Source organism: Choloepus didactylus, chromosome 10, assembly GCF_015220235.1.
Source record: "Choloepus didactylus isolate mChoDid1 chromosome 10, mChoDid1.pri, whole genome shotgun sequence".
NCBI classification, from domain to species: Eukaryota; Metazoa; Chordata; class Mammalia; order Pilosa; family Megalonychidae; genus Choloepus; species Choloepus didactylus.
The window spans coordinates 27,188,059-27,213,130 of record NC_051316.1 but is presented as its reverse complement, the minus strand read 5'-3'; the positions used below and the strand labels follow the sequence as shown (position 1 = coordinate 27,213,130).

General features: G+C 40.2%; 2 protein-coding genes across 4 annotated transcripts in view; one reads left to right on the top strand and one right to left on the bottom strand.

Moving 5' to 3' along the window:
- Window positions 1–2,356, bottom strand: part of FANCC (FA complementation group C) — a 290,247-nt gene extending 287,891 nt beyond the window's left edge. For 2 of the 3 annotated variants that reach the window (XM_037797499.1, XM_037797501.1), the window contains exon 1: window positions 2,226–2,356. The gene's annotated coding sequence lies outside the window, so the exon portion shown is untranslated. The remainder of the gene's footprint in view (window positions 1–2,225) is intronic. The other variant, XM_037797500.1, reaches the window with a different exon arrangement.
- A 9,260-nt stretch (window positions 2,357–11,616) lies between these two features.
- Window positions 11,617–22,761, top strand: LOC119545143 (aftiphilin-like). The gene is given in 7 exon segments (XM_037850737.1): window positions 11,617–11,651; window positions 12,250–12,449; window positions 12,745–12,795; window positions 13,492–14,270; window positions 14,273–14,503; window positions 17,050–17,132; window positions 22,215–22,761. Coding segments are annotated over 7 exon segments (1,926 nt in total).
- The last annotated feature ends 2,311 nt before the right edge of the window (window positions 22,762–25,072 follow it).

The window sequence follows — 25,072 nt, the reverse complement described above, 5'->3', positions numbered from 1 at the left end:
AATTATTTAGTTGTTTAGAAAATAGAGTATACTACTTTAAAAAGGTCATTTCCATATGAACACTAATTCCTTTATGTAGAGAAAGGTACCAGAAATACATTATCAGAGATCACAAATTCTTCTATATTAGAAATCTTAACAGAGAACTGATTTCTACACACCAAGAAAAATGTATGGAAAGCCCAAAAGAATGGACCAGATAATTCCGTGAGGTCCCTTCCAAACTGAGTCCAAAAAAAAAAGTGTTTGATACTTGATAAAAAATATAATGCTCACGATTTGCATTATCTAACTTTTCTCACCAATTTTTAAGTTCTTCCTTTCTCCACTGCCAGTGCAGTTTTATTAAAACACTGCAAATTCAACCTGCTTCTCCTATAGGTGTTCTTTCATATTAAACAGTCAGTCATTCAGGATCCGTAAGAACAGGGATATGCATATCCCAGCCTAAAACAAAAATTTTTAAATCCATTTGGTGCTGATTCCTAGCCTGCTTTAAGGCACTACCACTACCAACTTGAGTGAGCTTTCTTTGGCTCTCTCTGCAGCCTAGTAATCAATCCAACTTTCTTCTGGCCAGGCTGGTTTTCAAAAATACAGAATTTGTATAATTGTTACTGGAACTACTTGCTGAAATACGGAACTGGTTAAAAATACCATTTATTTTTAAAAGTACATGCATGGTTTCACATATATGCAGCAACACATCTTTCATATCTCACCAATCAGTCAAGTTAATACGTTTAATTAGAAGACAGAACAAAAATACCAAGACAGAGTTTGCCTTTCTTTTGGGGCCTTAGTAAATGTTTTTCAAGAAATCACGAGGAATACGATGGGATGACAAAATTAAAATGCATAATATACCAAAGTATAATTAATCCAATTCTAAAGAAGTAAGATCTAACCTTTACTTTTGGGAAGGGCACTTTGATTTTAACGAGGGAAAGCAAATTCTTTTCTGATGCAGTCCTTCTTGTATCTAACCTATATGTGCGCTTATTTCCATCTGAAGCAGGTACAATTCATTACACTGAAACATCAATTTAAGTTTCATGGATAAAGTCACAATGAACATATTTTTCATCTAAGCTTATGTGATAAATTATCCCAACACATGGTATGAATTCTATCACGTGTAACAACCTATCCTCCCCGCCTTGAGGAACTGATAAGGAATGAGAAAATGTTCTGAGCCGCACATCACCGAATGTGAATGACATCCATAAATAGCTAAAGCTGGGTGGCCCAAAAATGCTCTGCTCGTTTGATAAATGGTAAGTCAGTCACATCCAGTTAAGATGCATTAAATGGGGCACAGGTTAGAATAAAACCAGGAGCTTTTCAACAGCTTCAGATTAGGACAAAAGCCCAGGTACATCCAGCCCATTGCTGGAAAATTCCTCTGCTATTTTCCTTAAAATTCTGGTTCTAAACCTCCTGTTCCAAAAACTCCAAATCATTTTCCTCCTCCAGAGCTCTATCCCATACGGGACCACAGAGGAATCTGAGTTGTAAAAGCGCCCATATAAAAAAAAAAAAAAACATAAAACAAATCTCACAACCCCCAAAAAATCTCTCAAGGGCTTTTGAACGCATTCCGTAAGGCCTGGCGTTCAAACAGAGCTCCGGAGAGAGACAAACGGTCATCAGAGCCCTCTCTCCCTCCAGAGATGGACAGCCTGAAGGGCGGGAGAGCTAACCGCCGCGCCCGAGGCTTCTCTAATTGGGGCGGCGGGGGACCGGGAGGATGCGGCTAGCTTTAGAGGATGATCAGTTAGAAGAGGCGCGCTTTTCACAGCTCCCACGGATCCGAGGCAAAGCAATTCACCTTTGTTCCTCTCCTTTTAAGAAGACATAGCTGCCTGCGTCCTAAGAACAAAAAGAACTAAAGTTCCAACTCCCAGCTCCCTCCGCTCAGGGTAGGGGGGTCCTTCCGCATAACCCCGGGCCGGCTCCACCCCCCAGGCCGGCCCGCCCCCTCTGGCCACGCCCCTCACCGACGGCACTGCCCCGGTCACGCCCCCTCCACCCCACACCACTTCTTACCTCATCTCCCTAGCCCCCTCTACCCCGCGGGAACCCCGCTCTCTCACCCCAAGACCCCGAGTGCCGCGACGTTCTCGCGAGTCTTCTCTTCCCCTTCCCCCTAAAAGCTGACGTGTCGGGTCAGACCCCCGCGGGAAGCAGCCGCCTTCGCTTTCGGTCTGTGGGTTCTCTCTTACCCGGTGGTCCTCGCCAAAGCTGCTTCAGCAGTTTGGGCACTGACGGAAAGGAAGCCGCCGCCCGGGTTCTGTGGCTTGGAAGTTTGGCGTTGGCCTCGTGTTAGACTGTTCGGCCTTTTTTTTTTTTTTTGGAATTTTCCCGCGGTCGCTCGGCAGCAGAGCCGCGCGCGCCCGCAATGCACTCTGGGACTTGGCCAGAGGCCCCGCGCGCGCCCGCGGCATCGCGGGAAAATACAGACAAGTATTGGGCTCGTGGGGGCGGGGCGAGGGCCCGCAGAGACTCGCACCGGAAGTTAGCCCAGGCCGGGGTTAGGCGGCTGGGGGACTGGGGAGTCTGTTGAAGCCCCAGTTTCTGCCCGGACCTGTGCAAAATCACAAGATGAGGCGAGACCGAGAGACAAAATGAAAAGAAAAGACCGCGGGGTTTTTAATCCGGTTTTTGCCCAATTATTTTAAAATTCTGTTCAAAATGCAGAGGACATAAAATAGTAATTCTGTTAGAAAATGAGGCTTTGTCAATGGGGTGGGGGAGGATGGGTAAAGAAAGCCTAGAATATGATTTTCTAATAGTGGTCACCAAAAAACAAAAAGCATCGTTTTTTGTGTTAGTGATTTCCCACTCTCAAATCAGTTCCATACAGTGTTTCAGGTTCAAATCAGTTCAACACTGTATTCAAGCCTCTTAAATAAATGGAAAGCAGCACTTCTATACAGTCCGTTCGTGTCAATGGCATTAGCTTGTCTTGATGGATTTTTTACTTTCGAACTTGATGAGGCTTAATTTTTCATAAATGTTTAAATTGTTAAAAAGACTAATAATTTGTGGAACCTAGCCTTAAGCTTGTCACAATTTTTTAATTAGTGCCTCATAATCATAAAACTACAGCTTTACCTGTGATCTCAAAAAATTTACTTCAAAGCAGTTATGCATGTAATAAAAATAGCTATCGATTACTTAAATACTTCCAACTATTCCATGGTGAAGGAATACCGATTATATAGAAAAATTAACTCAATTCAGAGATTAAGTAACTTACCAAAGTTATACACCTTACAACTGATAAAGTTACTATTTAGTGTTATGGCAGCAATAATTTTTTCAAAATCAAGAGAAGAAAAAGGAACCCGATTCAAACTTGAGACAAAATTGGCAGAATCTGCACAGTATTAAGGAGTTGGGTGTTTAAATTCATTCTTGAGAAATATTTCTTCCAGTTAAAGAGATATGTGTGTTTTACATAAGCCTTTATTTAGATGTGGGTAAATACAAAGCAAGACCCTTGTAGAAAAACATGCTTGGGTGACATCATGGCACCTTAGCCATAAGAAGAAAATCATTGCATTTGTGGTGACAAATTGGAGGGAGCTAAAGTTTAAGTACTGCATTTACCAACAAAGGAAACAAACCACTTATTTATTTAGAGAAAATATCTATTTTGGAACAGGTCTTTTTTTACATATTTGCTGAAAAACCATTTCTAGTGTCTATAGTTTTAATAACTGAGGTCTTCTTCTTGACCAAAAGGGGGGTGTGAAATGAAATGAAATAGGTTTCAGTGGCTGAGAGATTCCAAAAGGAGCCAAGAGGTCACTTTGGTGGGGACTCTTATGCACAATATAGATAACCCTTTTTAGATTCTAATGAATTGGAATAGCTAGCAGTAAATACCTGAAACTATCAAACTACAACCCAGAACCCTTGAATCTTAAAGACAATTGTATAACAATGTAGCTTATGAAGGGTGACAATGTGATTGGGAAAGCCATGTGGATCACACTCCCCTTCGTCCAGTGTATGGTATGGATGGATGAGTAGGAAAAAAACGGGCAAAAAAAAAAAAAAAAAAAAAACTAAAGGAAGAATGGGGGGGGACAGTTTCGGTGTTCCATTTTCATTTTTATTCTTGTTTTTTTTATTCTTGCTTTCACTTCTGGTATAAGGAAAATGTTAAAAAAAATTGATCAGGGTGATGAATGAACAACTATATGATAGTAATGTCATCAATGGATTATATACTTCAGATGATTGTATGGTATGTGAATAAATCTTAATAAAAAAATAATTGAGGTCTTGCCATACTGTGGTTTTACGCCTTTTTAATTCAGTTGTAAGTAAAGTATTGCTAGCTCAAATCCAAATTTATTATATGTGAAAGGACATTATATGAAGGTGTAAATGAGTAGCATCTAGAGTATAAAGATCCAAATTTAATTGTATGGGGATTTATAGACATTCATTTTATCTAGCACCCGTATGTATGGAGCTAGCCTTACTAATAGTTGAAGCAATAATGGGATGATCACTTTGTAAAGTGCCTGAAAAGTTTCCATAGAAACAAATACTTAGATATGAATCCTTGCTTTAATTGGCTTATAAAGCTGAATTTTGTTCATAATATAAAATCCAATCACACTTAATATGGCAAAAATGAAAAATGGCACATATCAGTGAAAATTATTACATTCTCTGTATTAGAATCTTTATATTCTAGAGGGGAAAAATGCTAAGTGCTGCAAAGTTCCCGAATTTATCAAACCTTTCCTCAAAATACAACGGAGGAAATAAAATCAACTGTCTCAGCTTCCATGTTGTAGAAGCCATTGAGGTGAGAAAAGAAATGTATTAGAAATAACGCAGGTTACCTGCACCCCTACAGGTTCATTTTCAAGGCTCTGCTAAAAGGCGACACCTAGGAAGACATGTCTGTACTAGTCACCCCATTCTCTGCTACAGCAATTAATTGGACGAGAATGAGAACGTGACCCGAGCTGAACCAATCAAACTATTGAAGAAGAATTTGGTATGGCAACAATGAGAAATTGTACCACCTCTACACCACAGTGAGCCAAAGCCTCCATGCCCACAAAAGTTATTGGAAGAAGAAAAAGTGTAAGTAGCAAAGAAAATTGTTCTGCAAAGACTAGCACAAAAAAATAAAAGTTGAAAGACTTTGTTATTCTAGGTGTGATAGAGCAGCTTCCATTCCCAACTTTCTGTTTTTAAGCCCAGTTTTAAGGTAAACTGATCATACCACTTTGCCTGTTCTTAAACGTCCACGAGATACCCCCCGCCCTCGTCTCCTTGCAACAATCACTCCCTTATCTGTGCTGGCTTCGGGAGTTTCTCCCCCTTACAGCAAAGCAAGCCCTAAGGATCTGGAAGTGGCAGCTCTTCAATGTGTCACTGGGCATTAGCATTTTGGCTGAGCCTACCTGATAAATTAATCAACAGTTATCTAGTGAGGACCTACTAAGCATAAGGCACAGGCATGTAAACTGTGTGAGAAACACATCCATCCAAATATCCTGCAGTTGGATGAAACTTACAGATCGTGTATAATGTCTGGGAGTTCCCTAGATTTTAGATTGCCTGGACCAGAAAAATTTCAAAAATACTAGGGGACTAACAGAGTTAACAACACTTTATTTGGTCAAGTAAAGACTTGAGGGGAAAAAAAAAACCTACTTTCATTATCATGTTATTTTTAAGGGAAAAAATTTTACCTGAAAAAATATGGGGAAGAAACAGTCCCCAGATAAAGAACTTCGAATTATAAATTGAACACATTTTGCTTCAAGAAAAACTCATTACATTGTCCTTATTAATCTCATTCTACCACTTCCTCCCCTTCTTTCTTAGTGTCAGAACATTGCTTTTACTTAGAATGGCAATGTACCCAATTAAAAAAAAGACTACATTTCCCAGATGCCCATGCTATTAGGTGTGGCCATATTACTAAGTTGTAGCCAATGAAAGATAAGCGGAAGCTGTTAGGTGTGATTTTCAGAAAAGCTTAAAAGTTAGACAATAAGCAAGTAGATTTTTAGCCCTTTCCCTTCTGCTTCCTACCTAGTACAAGGGCAAGATAACTGGAGGTTCAGTCATCTTGAACCTTAACATTCCCTCAAGGATTGTAGTCATGGAATAAGGAAGGTAGAGCAAAAATTAGAAGGGCACTGGGTCCTGGTAATCGTGGGAGCAGTATTAACCGCTCTGGTGTGCCTAACTCCGGACTTCTTTCACTATAAAGAAAAATAAACCTCTGTTTTGTTTAAACCACTATTATTTCAGGTCTCTAGCCAGCAGGTGAACTCAGCGGATGCACTATAGCAGGGCCTGCAGATACTGTGATAGGGGAAAAAAAAGGCTGTTCTTTGCTCTGGTGAAGCATATAGATTAGTGAAGAGAATCTTCCCTTAAGTAACTGCAGAAAGAAATAAAACAAAATAGAGTTACTATGGCTAAGAGATTTAAAATGGGGTCTGGAAGTCACTCTTACGCAAATTTCAGCCAGATATCACAAACTGCCCAATTATGCAAAGCCTCAAGCAACAAGTTTCCTCAAAACCCTAAGGACATTCTGATACCATAAAGAAACCGCAAGATAAAGAACTCAGTAAACTATCTAACCTGAAGGACCTCTGGAACACCCAGATAGCCACCAATCACAAAGAACTTATGTAATCTTTTTCTTTAACAACCCTTGCCTGGAAAACCCAAGACAGGACAGGATTTGGGGTTGCTACCGGAATCTGTGCTCCCTGAATTGTGATTCCAAAACCCCAAATAAACGTCTTGTTGCCTTGCAGCTCAGTTTGTTATTTCTCTTTCGAAATAACCAGCATCTTCCAGCAGCATATATCAATAGATACAGAGTTGTCAAAATGAGGTAAACTCAAGAAAGTAGGAAGTTTCATTTAAAAGGGAGGGAAGGGGGACCTGAAACCACTCCAAGAGATAGGACATCAGGGAACCCTATTTACTTACTAAAATTCTGTGGATGCTGTAGGATGGAGAAATAACTCTATCATTGTGCAATATCTGAAACAGAATTCCCAGAAAACAAAACTCTGTCCTTTTTCCATTGAGCAATGATACACCATTTCAAAAAAATTTTGAAGGCAGTTTTAGCCTGATTTCCTTTAGTTCACTAAAAAAATGCATTCCTATTTGAAGCATGCATCCCACCAATCATAGTATGTTGTAACTAATATAGCACAATTTTTACTGCCTGCAGAAAGTAATAAATTATATTTTTAAATGAGCACATGGCTTAAAAATAATTCTCTTCATCAGAATTTCATAATGATTTATTTAGCATGAAATTAATATTGAAAAACTGCTAAGAATAAGCACTTAGAATTTTTTCAGTTGAAAAGAGTTATGCATATTTGCAATTAGAGTAATTCTGGCAGCATAAAGTCAAAAAGAAGTAAGTTGTATCCCATTCTTGCCTGTGTTTCAGATTGACCCTTTAATTGCCTAGTGTTTTCCAATACAACTAGTTAACTGAATCTATTTATGCATGTGCTTAACTGAGGTTTTAGTATATACTCAAGTCATACAATAAAACAGCTACTGCATGGTAAAGGAACATGATAAAGGAACTTCCAACGTAACACCAACATGGATGTATATTAGACTTTCATTCCTCAAGATTCAAGATCTAAAAGGGCAAGGGGAAAAAATTAAATGTAATGAGCACCTACTATGTGTCAGGCAAATATTTTGCTAAGCCCTTTCCATACATTGTCTCATTTGATTCAGTTTCTCTGACATGATCTCATCACATGTAAGTACAATAAAAATGACACTCTCATTTTGCATGGAAACCAACAGATATTTAACATATCAGAAGAACTCAATTTTAACTACTAAAAAATTTATCTAATTAATAAAAAATTCAGGGCAACAAGTGACAGGTTATCATTAGAAAACCACTTCCCTTTATGTTTGGGAACTCTCAAAACTTCAGAAGTGTTTTCATGCGTCATACCTTCTGCATCTCTTTGCCATCTGTGTTAGGTACAGTTAGATGCTATAACAAATTAACACAAACTTAGTGGCCCAAAACATCACAAATTTTTTATCTTACAGTTCTAAAAGTGAGAAGTCCAAGAGCAACCCCATGGACTAAAATCCAGGTGTCAGTGGGTTGCAGTCTTTCTGGAGGCTCTAGGGGAGAATTCCTTTCTGAGTTTCTGCATGTTGCCTGCATTGCTTGGCTCGTGGCCCCATCCTCTGTCTTCAAAGCCAGCAGCATAGCATCTTCCAATCTCTCTCTCTTTGAATCCAGTCCTCCTGCCTCTGTCTTATAAGGACCCTCATGATTCCATTGGGCCACCCTGATAATCCAAGATAATCTCCCCACCTCAAAATTCTTAACCTAATCACATCTGCAAAGTCCCTTTTGCCTATAAGGTAACTTACTTGCAAGTTCTAGGGATTAGGATGTGGACATCTTCGGGGGCGGGGGGCATTATTGAGCTTACCAAACACCATCCATTTACTCCAGTGAATTTTCATGAATCCACTTCAGCTCATGATGCGTAATTATTTTGTATCATTTCCATAGTATTGAAGACAGTTTTGTCCCATATAACTCGCAGAAAGCCTTATTTCCTCAAGAACTCTGTTTCTTCTTTATACAATGACTGATTCCACTAATATTTGCAGATGAATCTTTTTATTAAACCAGATGTTTGTCTTTATTTCAAATCACAGTTACCTGCTTAGTTATCAGAGTTGGTTACTTAGCAGTAATGACTGCACTGTTTGTCCATCAGCACTAAACACAAAGTGAACACGCTATTTCCCATACATAGAGCCCTTCTACAAATCATGAAAGTCAATTCTTGGATACCATCTGACGTCTCCCTGGGACTTGGTTTCACAGCTCCTTCAAATGGCATCAATTTATTTTCTTCCTCCCACTTGCAGACATACCATCTTTGGATTATTACTCCATGGCTACTTCACATGCATAAATCTGAGCTCCCAAAAAGGCCACACCCATCTTAAGAACTGAAGTCAGATCCTCTTTTATGTCTTTCAAGGGTCTAGAAAAATATGGGAACAGAGAGAGTAAGCAAGCATCCTGCAGGTTGCATATGACCAAAAGAGTGTTTGGGGGGAAAATAATAAATTAATTGAAACCACTTAGATAGATGATTTCACATAAAATTTCCAGCTTCTCTTGAAAGAATCGGACAATATAAGCATCCTGGACCAGCATCAGCTGGAATTCAACAACAGTGCCCCCTTCAGACAGGCAGAGGTTCTCTAGCTTGAGGGTCTCCAACTAGCCTCTGACTGGCCCCTGTAAGCCTCTGAGTTTGTGACCCTCATGCTAGACACCCTATAGAAATCCTTAGTGATATAATATTCCCTCACTTTTCAAGTGTGTAAACCACATGCTAAACCCAAATGAAGCTATTTGAGAACAGCTTCACAAAAAGTTTTAATGTGTAAGTTATCCTCTAGGACAACTCACAAAGTGTAATACATGGACCAGCAGCATGGGCATCAACTGGGAGCTTGTTAAAAATGCAGACTTGAGGATCACACACCCCTCCCCCTGCAGACCTACTGAATCGGAATCTGCATTTTAGCAACATCCCCAGGTGATTCAGGTATACATTAAAATTTGAGAAGTACCACTCTACGCAAAACTCATGGCTACTCCTCTCACACACACACAAACACACACCAACACCACCACCACCATCACCACCACCACCAATAGGGCCTCTCCACTCATTTGTGTGTCATGGGAACAGTATTTTGAAAATTATTAACACACTTTTCTTTTTTGCCTTCTGAAGCATCCTTCTGAAGAGGTGGTGTGCCAGTTTGGATATATTATGTCCCCCCCAAAAGAGCCATGATCTTTTAACCCAATCTTGTTGAGTGGAGACTTTAAATTGAGTGTTTCCATGGAGATGTGACTCAATCAGCTGTGGGTGAGACCTTTGATTAAATTATTTCCATAAATCACTGGAGTCCTATAAGAGAGCGCACAGACAGAAGGAGCTCAGAACAGCTGAGAGGGACATTTTGGAGAGAAGCTAAGAGCTGACAGTGACGCTGACACTTAGAGATGCTTGGAAACATTAGGAGATGCTAGCCCAGAGTTTGCTCTGGAGAAACTAAGAGAGAACCCCTGGATGGTTAGATGCACAGGAGCTGAGAGAGGAGCTGAAACACAACATGGGAGCAAGGGACCAGCAGATGCCAGCCACATACCTTCCCAGCAGACACAGGTGTTCCAGACACCATCAGCCTTCCTTCAGTGGAGGTGTCCTCTTGTTGATGCCTTAGTTTGGACACTTTTATGGCCTTAGAACTTTAAATTTGTAACCAAATAAATCCCCTTTATAAAAGCCAATCCATTTCTGGTATTTTGCATAATGGCAGCATTAGCAAACCAGAACAGGTGGAAAGAGATTTCAAACACAAAAGAATATCCAAAGAAAAAATGACGTAACTTCTCTAGGATCAGGCCAGAAAAACCCAGTTCATCAAATTCACCTATCATTCTTGATCCTCTAGAAGGAGGAGGTGGATCCATTGTAGGAAAAGTTAGAGAAAAGCATCATTCTTTTTTTATGCACTCAGAAAGGAGGGGAGGCTATGGAGGCATGAGAGATTAAGACCAGGAGATGGGTATATCCTAACGTATCCTACTCCAGAATCAATTAGGTTCAATGCTGGAGGCACAAGGCTCTCTTGTCCTCACACTCTCCTTAAAAATATGCCTCTGGGGCTCCCCTATACCAATCTGGGTGAGTTGATGGTCAGAGTTGACAGCAAATGGACCCATGACTGCTGAGCTGGACAGCTGGAAGGAAAATTTAGCAGAGGCTCAGGGGTCTATGGTCCATGGAGGCCAACATGAGGACAAGTCAACAAAGGGACACACAAGGCTGCAACCAAACTGTCAGAGGGACCAAACTCGAGGTACACCAGCAGTAAGTGATATCCAAGTGATCTGCAAACAGATAGAAAACAGCCATCACCTGAGAAGCAGAGAGGTCAAAGGAAATCTCTCCTGGGGACCTCAGCCCTTCTGGGTCAATTTAGCGGTTGTACAAGACACACTCTACTCCTTATGCCCCAACATACCATCTTAGGAAGAGAAGCAAGGGGGATGGGAGTGATACCTGAGAAAGCAAGCTTGTCTATCTCTGAGAAGACTGAGCAGTAACCAAAGAAAATGATTAAATTAGTGAACAGACTAAAACCTTTAAACCAGATAAGACTAATAGTTCATTTTTAATCCCTCCACCCACCCATAACCAAATGCGTGGGTGTTCATTAAGTTCAGATTAGGGGTCTCTGCAGAGGAGGAGGAGGAGGTGGAGGTGGCAGAAGAGGGTGGAGGGTAGTGGGATGGGGGTCCACAGCAGCACTGAAACTCCGGGTGGGCATCCATGGCACTGCTTCAGTGACGGGGCTGTGAGCAGCCTGCCTTCTGCTCTTCCCAGCTCCTCGACGAAATAGCCAGTTCTTCCCTGGGGAACCAGTTCCTCCCCAGGCCCTGAGCCATGCCCATCGAGGCTGTCCCGGAGAAGCCAGGTGTAAATTAATTCCTTAAAAGCACCTGAACAAATGGAGCCAGACATCATTCAAATGTACTCTTCATCCCTACTGTTCCAGTTTGCTAGTGCTGCTGTTTTGCAAAACACCAGAAATGGATTGGCTTTTTATAAAGGGGGTTTATTTGGTTATAAAGTTACAGTCTTAAGGCCATAAAGTGTCCAAGCTAAGGCATCAACAGTAGGGTACCTTCACTGGAGAAAGGCCATTGGCATCCAGAAAACCTCTCTTAGCTGGGAAGGCACTTGGATGGCATCCCCTTGCTCCCAGGTTGCGTTTCAACATGGAGTTCTCCAAAGCATTGCTCTTGGGGTGTTTTGTCCTCTCTTAGCTGCAGCTGCTCTTCAAAATGTCACTCTCAATTGCTCTCCAAAATGTCACTCTCAGCTGCTCTGAGCTCCTACTGTCTGTGAACTCCTTTATACAGCTCCAGGGATCCAATTAACACCGACCCTGAATGGGTGGGGTAACACCTCCATGGAAATTATCCAATAAAACGTTTCACTCACAGTTGATTGAGTCACATCTCCATGGAAACACTCAATCAAAGAATTCCAATCTCAGCAACACTAATACGTCTGCCCCCACAAGACTGCATCAAAGATAATGGCATTTTGGGGGACATAATACATCCAAACTGGCACACCCACCACTACTAGACAATGGAGCTGAGGAGGAAGAGGAGGAGGAGGATGAATTTGGGGAATTTGAGGAATTTTCAGAAGTTAGTCCTCCTGGTATAGGATTTGTTGATTTTGATACACCAAATTATACTCATCCCAAGGATGAGTTTGTACCTTTAAACCATTTTATGCCAATTCATGATTTCTCAGAAAATGTAGACAGCCTTACAACTTTTTTTTAGCTTTTTTTAAACAGCTTTATTGATAGATAATTCATATACCATACAATTCATCCATTTAAAGTACATTTCAATGTTGTTGTTGTTGTTTTGTATATTCCCAAGGTGATGCAACCATCACCACAATCTAATCTTAGAACATTTTCATCCTTTCAAAAAGAAACCAAAACCCATACCTCTAGGAAGTTATTCTCAATTCCCCTCTTCCCACAGCCCTAGGCAACCCTGATCTACTTTCTGTCTCTACAGATTTGTCCATTCAGGACATTTCATATAATGCCTTACAAGTTTTAAGTCCATTAAAAATAGTAATGAGAAGGACATCACTTCTTGTTCTAGTTTGCTAATTCTGCCAGAATGCAAAACACCAGAAATGGATTGGCTTTTAGAAAAGGCGGTTTATTTGGTTACACAGTTACAGTCTTAAGGCCATAAAGTGTCCACAGTAACACATCAGCAATCAGGTACCTTCACTGGATGATGGCCAATGGTGTCCGGAAAACCTCTGTTAGCTGGGAAGACACTTGGCTGCCATCTGCTCCAAAGTTCTGGTTTCAAAATGGCTTTCTCCCAGGACATTCCTCTCTAGGCTGCAGTTCCTCAAAAATGTCATTCTTAGTTGCACTTGGGGTATTTGTTCTCTCTTAGCTTCTCCGGAGCAAGAATCTGCTTTCAACAGCCATCTTCAAACTGTGTCTCATCTGCAGCTCCTGTGCTTTCTTCAAAGTGTCCCTCTTGGCTGTAGCTCCTCTTCAAAACATCACTCACAGCTGCACTGAGTTCCCTCTGCCTGTCAGCTCACTTATATGGCTCCAGTGACTCAACTTAGACCCACCCCGAATGGGCAGAGCAACACCTCCATGGAAATTATCCAATCAGAGTCATCACCCACAGCTATGTCGGGCACATTGCTAAGAAACACTCAAAGAATTACAATCTAATCAACACTGATAACATCTGCCCACACAGATTACATCAAAGATAATGGCGTTTGGGGGACACAATATATTCAAACTGGCACACTCCTGAACTTTCTACTCCTGTGAAAGTAGAGTCGGATGCTTTACTCTCTACCACTAGCAAAGAAATAATTTCAACAAAAACTTTAGATACTTCCACTGATGGAATGGAAAGTCCAGGAGATTTTAATAAAGTCATGGAGCAGAGACAGAGTACTGGAACACCTGAAAGTTTCTCTACAGGAGTTCGAACTGATTTGAGCATTGTTCTTCAAAATAAGCCATAAGAGAGCTGCAATGGTGAAAAGCCTCCTTGTGGGGAGATTCTAGTAAGTGGGTTTGCAGTATTGGAAACTGTAAATCCTCAGGGAACAGATGATCTGGACACTGTAGCGGATTCAAAGGGACTAACGCCTCTTAGTTCTCATAGCACTGAGTATAATTTAGACCCTGCACCTAGTCCTACTGAGGAGTTTGCAAATTTTGCCACATTTTCCAAAAAAGAGAGGATACAACTAAATGAAACAGAATGTGCAATTTTAAACAATAAGGAAGCACTAACTGTTCAGGAACATAATAAAATTAACAGAGTCAATGAACTGAATTCTGTCAAAGAAATGTCTTTGGATAGAAGTCTTGATAAAGGACATAATGGTGGAGAGAATCAGGTTTGTGTTTCAGAAATAAGAGTAGTGAGTAACAAAGGTTACAGTATTGAAAAACAAGGCCCTGCAACCCTGCAACAGGATGAATTTCTAAATTCAAGTGTTCAATCAAATGCTTGGAGTTTGATAGACACAGCTGATAATTCAGAAGCCAGTAGGAGAGAACACTATAAAACCGAGGGAAGACTTATCTATTTACTTCTAAATGTGCTGACCTATGTGTGGATTACATTAAAACTTCTGATGCTGATGATGAAGTTGGTTTTTCCAAAGAAGAAATTATAAAGTTTACTGATTCCCAAAGCCCCAGCATCAATCCCACAGGAGAAAACATTTTGGATGATTCTATAAATGTACAAGATGATAGTAGTAACTACTTTGTGACTTGCAATGATACCAATGAGGACATTTCAGTGACTTTAGCACTGGGTTGCAGTTTGACAGCTTCAGGTATTTCCCTCTAGCCATTCCAACACACCAAGAACTAAGAAGTGATATCTATATAGTGCATAAGAATACCCTCCAGAGTGACCTCTTGACTTCATTTGAAATCTCTCAGCCACTGAAACTTTATTTTGTTTCATTTCATATCTCCCTTTCGATTGAGAACATTTTCTCAATCCTATGGTGCCAGGTCCAGATTGATCCCCGGGAATCATATCCTGTATTGCCAGAGAGATTTACACCCCTGGGAGTCAGGTCCCACTTAGAGGGGAGAGCAGTGAGTTCACCTGCTGAGGTGGCTTAGCTAGAGAGAAAGGGCCACTTCTGAACAACAAAGAGGCACTCAGGGTGAGACTCTTAAGCAGGCCTAGCTTCTCCTTTGCAGTAACAAGCTTCATAAGGGCAAGACCCAAGATAGAGGTCTCAGCACATCAAAATGTCAGTCCTCAATGCTTGTGAGAACACCTGCAACAATCCAGGTGAGGAACTCCAACACTTTTGCATTTTCCCCCAGCTCCTCAGGGGATCCCTGCATATATATTTTTATTCTCTGCCCAAATTACTTTGAGATGTTTCACTATTTCACATTAACCTATACAAACCTACCAGATCTCACTTACTATTCAAAGTTTCATGAAATTATGGTGTTTGAACAAACTGACTGTACAAGTTAAATTGTTTAGAAAATATAGATCCTGCACCAAATAAACATTTCTTCCCTTGGTCTCACAGGGAAGTTGAAGTTTTAAAACACAGTTTCAACCTTTACCCTTTGGCCCGGTTTGCCCCAGTCTTAACCAGATCTGCTTCATTCATATCTCTATTTCAGCTCTTTTTCAGCTTTTTTAACAGTTGCTGTATGCGCTAATACTGACATTCATATCTGCCAAGCTCTAGCTTTGAGTTTCAGGTGTCACACAGATACCCAAAGTTCCAGAGACTGATCATCAATCCTATATTTTAAAATCCTGTATTTCTATCCTGGGGATTTTTCTTGGATTATTTATTTCCCTCTCTGTTTCCTCTGATCTCTTTGGGAAATTTACTTCACTCAGATGTTAGAATCCTGACTTGAAGGTCTAATCCACATTTCAATCTTGACATTTCTAAAATCAAACCCCTGATTCCACCCCAACCCCTCAAACCTACTCTGTCCACAGCCTTCCCCTTCTTAGTTGATGGCAAATTGGTCCCTCTAGGAGCTCAGGAGGAAAGGCCTGGAGTCATCCTTGACTTCTCTTTTTCCCTCATATCCCTCATCCAATTCTCCAGTAAATTGGTTGGCCCTATCTTCAAAGTATATGCAGAGTCAGCCTCATCTCACTTCTTGGCTTCTCCTATTCATCTCTGGCTACCACCATTCCTCACCTGGATTTCTACGAGGCCTTGCTCTCTGATCTCTCTGCTTCTACCTTGCAGCCACATAATCCTTTTAAAAGCCAAACTTCATTTCACCCCTCTACTGAACATCTTCCATTGGCTCTCCATTTAACCCAGAGAAAAAGCCAAAGTCCTAACCTTGGTCCATAGGGGCCCACCGAGTCTGAATTCTAATTGTTCTGATATCCCTCCCTATTGCTCTCTCCAGCCACATGGGCCTTTTGGCTCTTCCTAAAATATGCCACAGGGGAGTTCCCACCTTAGGGCCTTGGCACTTAGGGCTTTCTGCCTAGAATGTTCTCAACATCATTTCCTTCATATGTTTGTTCACATGTACCTTCTTCCTGAGGTTTACCACCATTACCCTATTTAAAACAGGGGGCAGGGGTAAAATCCTCCAAGCACTCCCAATCCCCTTACCTTGCTCTATTTTTTTTTCCTTTTATCCAAAGCATTGCTCATCAGCTAACATACTGTGCAATTTAGTTATTTATTTATTTGCTTTTTTTTTTTTAATGCCTGCCCAATTAATAGGTAAGTCCCTTGAGGGCAGAGATTTTCTACTAATTTGCTTACTGATATATCCTGAATACCCAGATCAGAGTCTGGCACATAACATGCTTTCCATAAATATTGGTTGAATGAGTGAATGAATGAATGAATGAATGATGCTCTATATTTCTTATAGTTTATCTTCCAATTATCTGTGCTATCTTTTTCCTTTTAATTACTGGGATATCACTTCATCTTAATTTTCTGAGCCTTGTGTTGAATTTCCACAACCTATTTAAATTTCCAAAAGCTCTTTCTTGTTTTCTAAATATTTGTTTCTAATCTCCTATTTGTTTCATGGATGCAATATCTTTTATTATCTTCTTCCTTGAATTGTCTGTTTCCTCTATGTTTCTTTTTCTGTTTGTATGTTTGTTCTCCACACTAAAAGATGTTTTCAATTATCCGGTGAGCTTTGTCCATTCATATTTACGAGACAGGCACTAAAGGCTCATTGGAAATTCTGCATACATGGGTGGAACCTGTCAATGGATGGACCTTATGGGTAATGATCAGGTGACCTGAGCCTTTTGCAGAGGAACCCTAAATATCATACCTACAGGATATTTTTCTTGTGTTACAGGAAGAATCCTCTAAACTTCTGCCTGGGAGTAAAAGCCTGGCTGCCAGTGTCATGGGACCTGAGCAGGATAGTGGGGTAGAGGTGTAAGTCTAGAAGTTTCTGGTTCAGTGCATAGATTGGCACTGGAGTGTTTCAGTACACAACCATACCTTTCCCCTAAGTTAGACTATGTATATCCCAAGATCAGAAACTATATGGTTCAACCTTTCCTGTCTTCTGCAGGTGAAGGGAGGGGTAATTTTCTGTCTGTGTCAGGGGTAGAGGGTGGAGGGCAGCTCAGTGGTCTGAAGTGTTTGTTACAAACACTACCACCCTATCCTTCAGTCTTTAGCTCTGCCCTGCACCCATGCTTCTGAAGTGCCCAGTGTCTCCAATTCCTTTCTTACTTTCATCAAATTCTTACTTTCACCAAACTGAAATTCTCATGGCTCAACATCTTATGATTATTTGTAGCTTCCCAAGCAATTTCTATTTTCCAGAAACAGTAAAAACTCTAACTTTTAATTAATTTTGAAAGAGTATGGAAAAATCCGAGTTTAGTAGCGCAAATCTGCTTGCTTCTTATCTTCCCAGCAGGCTAAGGTTTTAGCTTCTTCTGGTTTGCCAGGACAGATGCCATCCATTGATTTGCTTGCCAGCATCCCAAATTTTGTTGCAATCTCAACTCTGCTGTTGTGTCTTCTGCTTTCTTTATTCTCCTGGGTCTATGCCTGCTTTATTTATTTTACCCTATTTTTGTGGGGTTTCTCAAGGAAGCAAAAGTTCAAATGCATTTAATCACCATATTTAATTGGAAGTGATTTGTATTACTTCCAATATAAATAGTTCTGTAAAAATAAAACAAAACACTTCCATTTTTCTTTTGAGGGTCATTTCTCGGATTTTTCCATACTCTTTCAAAATTAATTAGAAGTTAGAGTTTTTACTGTTTCTAGAAAATAGAAATTGCTTGGGAAGCTACAAATAATCATAAGATGTTGAGCCATGAGAATTTCAGTTTGGTGAAAGTAAGAATCAGCCATAGAACAGAGTTAAGGTAGAGCAGTTAGTTTTATTAAAAAAAAGCAAAAAACAAAAAAAAACCCTACTCATTATATGAAATAAATCACTGATTTAATTAAGATTAAATACGAATTTAAAATATTATAGAATATTTAGGGAATAGAGATACATAATGACCCAGGGATTATGGAACTGAGTTTATAAGAGGACACTGATTATGAAATGAAACCAAGTCTTACTTCATGTGTACTTATTTATGCAATACTATCTAAAAAGTATCTACTCGTCAAAGACATTTAAAAAAGTGTTAAATGATGGGCAGAAGCGTTGTAATTTGACCTTCAATAGTGTTAACCACCCATTCCACTGGGGCATTTTTTCTCAATATTTTTTTAACCCACATCTCCTTTGGAAAATATGAAACTGTCTACTTCCCCCAGGTCTTGCCACTTCTGATAAAATTTCTCTTAAGAATTATTGAAGTCAATTGAAAAGCTTTACCTTGCATATTTTGAATTACAGAAATAAAGCTTTATGTATTTCTACTTTATATGTGGTTTTTATATTTTCAAGTCACATTTTCTTATGTCTTCAGACTCTAGTTTGTCTGCAGGGAGAAGGGGGAGAGTGAAAGGGTGTTCAGGTAGCCTTTCCAGCTTGATAATACTTAGTTGAGGATGATTTAGAAGCAGTAATACCTTTTTATCCCTTATTCAGATAACTGTGTTCTGGGAAATTTTCGACCAGGGGGAAATTTTTCAAACTATGTGAATACGTTACAATTTACACAGTAGTTTCCAGAGGGTCCCATTCCCTTCCAAACTTGACTAAATCATTGCTATAATTAAAATGATGGCATAATATAGATTTAAAAACTGAAATTGATCAGGTACAAGTCTTTCCCATGGGAGGCACTACCAAGTTACCCTAATACAATTAAGTGTTCTTCACTTCCACAGCTCCCCCACAACCACAACATAGTAGCTATTTCACATGTTAATAATCTATGTTTAAGCACAATTAAATTTACAGGTGGAAAAGTGGTTTTCAAAATCTGGTTTGAACTATAGTTTGTATTACTTTAATTTTGAAGTTTGGGGTTATTTCCTTCTTTATTTAAGAACAACAGTAAAGCAGGTTGGTATTTACCATTTGGAAGAACCCACTAACAAAGTAAATGGAGAAGCTTTCCTTTGCCATCTTATTCTGTCTTGGGGAACTGTAAATTTACGCAACGGATGCCCTATATGTTCAAAAGCTGCTCTCTTATGTCATGCTATGAGAGACACAGACGGTGATAACCATTTTAATTTATCTTGTGGGATTTAAAATAGGTCATTATTTTCATGACTGCTCTCATAACCTTTCCTTAATCTGTTTTTAATGATTCCTGTCTGTATTTTTACTAGATATATTTTAATACTACTTTCCTTTGTAAAATGAAGGTCAAACATTAAACTCCTACCATGATCAAGGTCAAGACAGACTGAAAGATAATGAAGCTAGAACCAGGGAGTGTAACCTGCACCTCTGACATTTTTTTTTTTTTTTAGTGGCCATATGGTTGTTTTATTTTTAATTCATTTAATTGAGATATATTCACATACCATGCAGTCATACAAAACAAAGTGTACCTTCAATTGTTTACAGTGCCATTATATAGTTGTGCATTCACTAAAATTAATTTTTGACATTTTCATTACCACACACACACAAATAACAAAAATTAAAGTGAAAAGGAACAATTAAAGTAAAAAAGAACACTGGGTGACTTTATTTTTTTCCTTCCCCCATTTTTCTACTCATCCATCCATAAACTAGAAAAAAGGGCGTGTGGTCCATATGGCTTTCCCAATCACATTGTCACCCCTCATAAGTTACATTTTTATATGGAGAATGTCATTTTGAAATGCAACCTGGGAGCAAGTAGATGCCTTTTATAAAAGCGAATCCATTTCTGGTGTTTGGCATTCCAGCTGCATTAGCAAATAAGAACACTTTGCTACAAAAATGATATTCCTATGGGTGGTTTCCTATACAAGTTTCCCTATATTAACTAAAATAGTACTGATGACTAAAGGCACTACTGTACGGATTACATAGCATCTCTTCAGTGTGTAAATTCTCTGATGTGTTTAAATTTTAAAACTATGGCTGAAATCTGTTCCATATTCAGTACTTGTAGTGTGACTTGTCTCATTCCATCTAAGGTGAGAATACTGACTGAATACTTCCCTAAACTGATGACATTCATAGGTTTCCTCTCAAGTTTGAATAATTTCATGTTACCTAAGTTTAGAAAAATTAAGGTGTTCCTATACAGATGACATTCTTATGGCTTCTGTCTACTGTGCATTGTCTCATGTTGCCTGAGGGAAGAAGTATGAGCAAAAGCTTCCTACACAGATGACATTCACGGGTTTTCTCTGCAGACTAAGTTCTCTCATGTTGTCTGAGGGTAGAACAATGACTGAAGGACTTCCCACATGTAGGGCAGTCATAAGGTTTCTCTTCAGCTGTTTGTTCTCTCATGTTCTGTAAGATTAGAATATTGAAGATTTTCCCACATACATGGCATTCATAGGTTTCTCTCCAGTGTGCATTCCCTAATATTAAGATAATAATTGAAGACATGTGTGGAATTCATAGGGTTTCTCTCCAGCATGCATTCTCTCATGTTTAAGATAAGAATATTGAACTAAGGATTTATCACATGCATGGCATTCAGTGGGATTCTTTAGTGTGTTCTCTTATGTTGCCTAAGGGTAAAAAAATCCATGAAGGCTTTCCTGCGTGTATGGCATTCACAGGGTTTCTCTCCAGTGTGAGTTCTCTCATGATGTTGAAGACTAGAAGGTCGAGTAAAGGCTTTCCCACACAGATTACATCCATAGGGTTTCTCTCCAGTGTGAGTTCTCTCATGTTGTCTCAGGGCATATATATCAATGAAGGATTTCCCACATCTATGGCATTCATAGGGTTTCTCTCCACTGTGAGTTTTCCCATGTCGTTTAAGGGTAGAACAATCTTTGAAGGCTTTCCCACATGTATGACATTCATAGGGTTTCTCTCCAGTGTGAGTTCTCTCATGTCGTTTAAGGGCAGAACAACCACTGAAGTCTTTCCTGCATATATGGCATTTATACGGTTTTTCTCCAGTGTGTGTTCTCTCATGTTGGCTAAGATGAGAATAATGACTGAAGGTTTCTCCACAGATAACATTCAGGGCATTCCTCTCCAGTGTGTGTTCTGTCATGATGTCTAAGATAATAAGATTGACTGAAGGCTTTCCCACATATATGGCATTCATAAGGTTTCTCTGCAGTGTGTGTTCTCTCATGTCATTTAAGATGAGAATACTGGCTGAAGGTTTTCCTACATAGATGGCATTCATAGGGTTTGTCTCCAGTGTGTGTTCTCTCATGTTGTCTAAGGATAGAAAAATAAATGAAAGCTTTCCCACATGTATTGCATTCATAGGGTTTATCTCCAGAGTGAGTACTCTCATTTTGTTGATAACTAGAAGATTGACTGATAGCTTTTCCAGGTAGGTTACAGTCATTGGGGTTCTCTCCAGTGTTTGTTCTCTCATGTTGTCAAAAGTCAGTAAATGCAATGAATGCTTTCCCACATAGAAAGCATTTGTATGGTTTATCTTCAGTTTGCATTCTATTGTATTCTTTGTGGCCAGCATATTTAATACAGGCTGTAGCATTTTGATGGCATTCATAGGATTTACCTCTAGTGTGAATCTGCTTATGTTTATTAAAAGACTGATCACTGAAGACTTTTCCAAGTGGTTTGCTTAAAGATAGTTTCTTTCTCATGGGAATTGATGCATGTTGAGTCACTGTGGATCTGAGGGTGGAATCTTCATGCAAATAATTACATTTAAAAGAATTCTTCTGAGTGTGAGATATCTGGGCTATGGTTTTGGAGAAATTCCATTCCTTCTCTCCACACTACATCTCCCTTTGCCAACTGGGAAAACATATTTGATTTGCAGACCTCGCATCCCACTGAGACCAGATGACTGATATTCTCCAGCATCACTTCTCTGAACAGCTTTCTCTGGGATGTGTCTAGGAAACCCACTCCTCCTGGTTGAAGTCTACAGCTACATCTTTGAAGGACATTAACTCCTGTGGTTCCACTGTTAATAGCTCAGCTGACAGCTATCTTCCTTTGGATTTTCACTCAACAACCAGACAGGCAGTAGGTAAGCAAAGCTGGTATTCTCGGGCGGGTGCTGCCAGCGCACTCTCCCCGCCCCACTCAAGACCAAGGGCGGCCAGGGTTTACCGGGGCCAGCGAGGCAGCCGCCACGCCTCTGGGAAGCCCTCCGCCCCCAGGCCAGGTCAGCGACCAGCTCCCACCAGGAAAGAGGCGGCCTGCGGAAACGACGGACACACGAGAGCTCAATTACGAGAGCCTGAGCAACGGACTCAGTTAAGTAGCCGTTGCCATCTTACTTGCATCAATGCCGCATCTCTGACATTTTTTTTAAAGGGAGAGGAGAACATCTGGGGTACCCTGACTCAGGGCACTGCCTTAGCTTGGGGCTTCCCAAAAGAAGACTCTGGGACAAGGATTTGGGTGCAAGTGATTTATTTGGGAAATAATCCCAGGAAGCAGATGATGGAACAAGGCTGTGAGACAGAGAAGAGAGAAAAAGCCAAAAGGGTGTGTGTTAAGCAGGTTAAACTGTAGGTAGCTCTGAGGGATAAGGAGTGGTGTAGCTGCTGGGGAGCTCACCTAGATCTCTAGTATAGAGCACGCTTGAGAACTGTCCCTGTCACCAAGTGGCCAGGAAGCTGAGAGATTTACCCACTGTGCCAATTTGGATGTATTATGTCCCCCAAAACGCCATGTTCTTTGATGCAATCTTATGTGAGCAGATGTATTAGTGGTGATTAGGCTGGAACCTTTTGATTGAGTGTTTCCATGGAGATGTGACTCAATCAACTGTGGGCAAGACCTTTGATTGGATAATTTCCATGGAGGTGTTACCCCCACCCATTCAGGGTGGGTCTTAGTTAAATCACTGGAGCCATATAAAAGAGCTGACAAACAGAAGGAACTTAGTGCTGCAACTTAGAGAGACGTTTTGAAGACAGCTGTTGAAAGCTGACGCTAACATTTTGAAGAACGCCAATTTGAAACACAACCTGGGAATAAGCAGATGCCAGCTACGTGCCTTCCCAGCTAACAGGTTTTCTGGATGCCAACGGCCATCCTCCAGTGAAGGTACCCTATTGTTGATGCCTCACCTTGGACACTTTATGGCCTTAAGACTGTAACTTTGTAACCAAATAAACCCCTTTTATAAAAGCCAATCCATTTCTGGTGTTTTGCAAAATGGCAGCATTAGCAAACCAGAACACCCACCAACTACTGGTCCTCAGTGGTTGAAGCAGAGACACCCTGGGCACTCCCAGCTTGCTGGAGGCAGAGCAAGCACTCCTGGGCCAGAGAGAGCCCCTGGAAGAGACATTGCAGCACACATGTGCTTGCAGTAAGAAGCCTTGCCTTATGGGCATGTCTGCCAACTTGCCAGTGACCTCTGGGGTGGACCAAAGGGATACAGATGGGCACCAAAGCCCCTGCCACACACACCCTGTGGTCAGGGGATCTTTGGTACTTTTTGTGTTTCTTTGAATGACCTGTTTCCCTGATTTTCTTTCAACATTGGTCGGTCGCATAGAGTTTACAAAGTTTCCTATCCTTTTCCCAAAATTTCCTTTCAATCTACCTCACCTTCAGTTCAGAGTTAGGGACAGATATTTCCCACGCATTCTAAAAGCAAAAGAGAAAGATTCTCACAACACAGAATGAATCCAATGTTTAAAAGAAAATGCACATATATGGCATGCGTGTGTGTGTACGTGTGTGTATGTCAAAGGAAAATGTCTGAAAGGATAAGATTAATATATCAACTGAAGTGACTACTGTGTAACAGTGACTTTTTAAATATAATTTTTAAATGGTAAGCAAGCAGAAAATTGTAAAGCAGACTTAAAATATAACCTTCAAAGCTGGAAGCAGGCTATAATAGAAGCTTTTATTCTCACAAAAGAGCAATATGTAAATGTAAAGTCTGCCACAATATGTAAATGTAAAGTTTGCACCTAAAACCTAAATAAGCTTTCATCTATGTCCCCAGACCTCCCAGGTATGAATAAAGCCTTTTCATCTATCTCCCTAGAGCCCCTGGGGCACCTTTGACAGGTGTCACCTAGTTCCTAAAGAAAATAGGAAATAATTAAATTACTAAAATTCTCCAAACCTCTGTTACATATTAACTAAAATGATTAACTAGCTTTGTCTCTAATGGGTTTAGCCAATTAAAGAGGTTTGGGGAGATTGCCCCAAACCTCCCAGATATAGATGAGCCTTTCATCTATGACTTTTATTGCATGTTAATTAAATGATTAACTCTCTTTGTCTTTATACTAATGGGTATTAAAACCAATTGAAGAAACACTCGGGGGAGGCTGACTTGGGAAAGCTTCTCCCGTCCTCCTGCTAGCGTAAATAAACCCTCTTTTCCTCTTCAGCCTGGTTTCTGTGTGATTTCTATTGGCCGCACTGAGTAAAAACCCATATTTGGGAAGTGCCCCTTCTACAACTGATTTGGGAAGTGCCCTTTCTACAACTGAGTGGTAGAATGTCAGAATATTTTAATTTTTTCTTTTCATATTGACATTTTCTAGTATTTGTTCTACAACGAACATATGTTTTTACTTAAAAAAGAAAGAAAGAAAACAAGGGCACTCTGCTGTCTATGCAAGAATCTGATTTGGGCGAGTAGGAGTCAAGCTACTAAACTGCTCGGCACAGGACCTGGTAAACCAATTCGGTAACAACACATCACTTCCCTTCCTTTCCTCCTTGGGTGTCAGGTTGGGTGATTACACTTGGGTTTGTGTGCACAGCACATCTATTGGGTGTGGAGCAGCGTGTGCACACACAACACACACACAAAACTTCCTTTTCCCTTGGGAAAGAGAATTGGATCAAT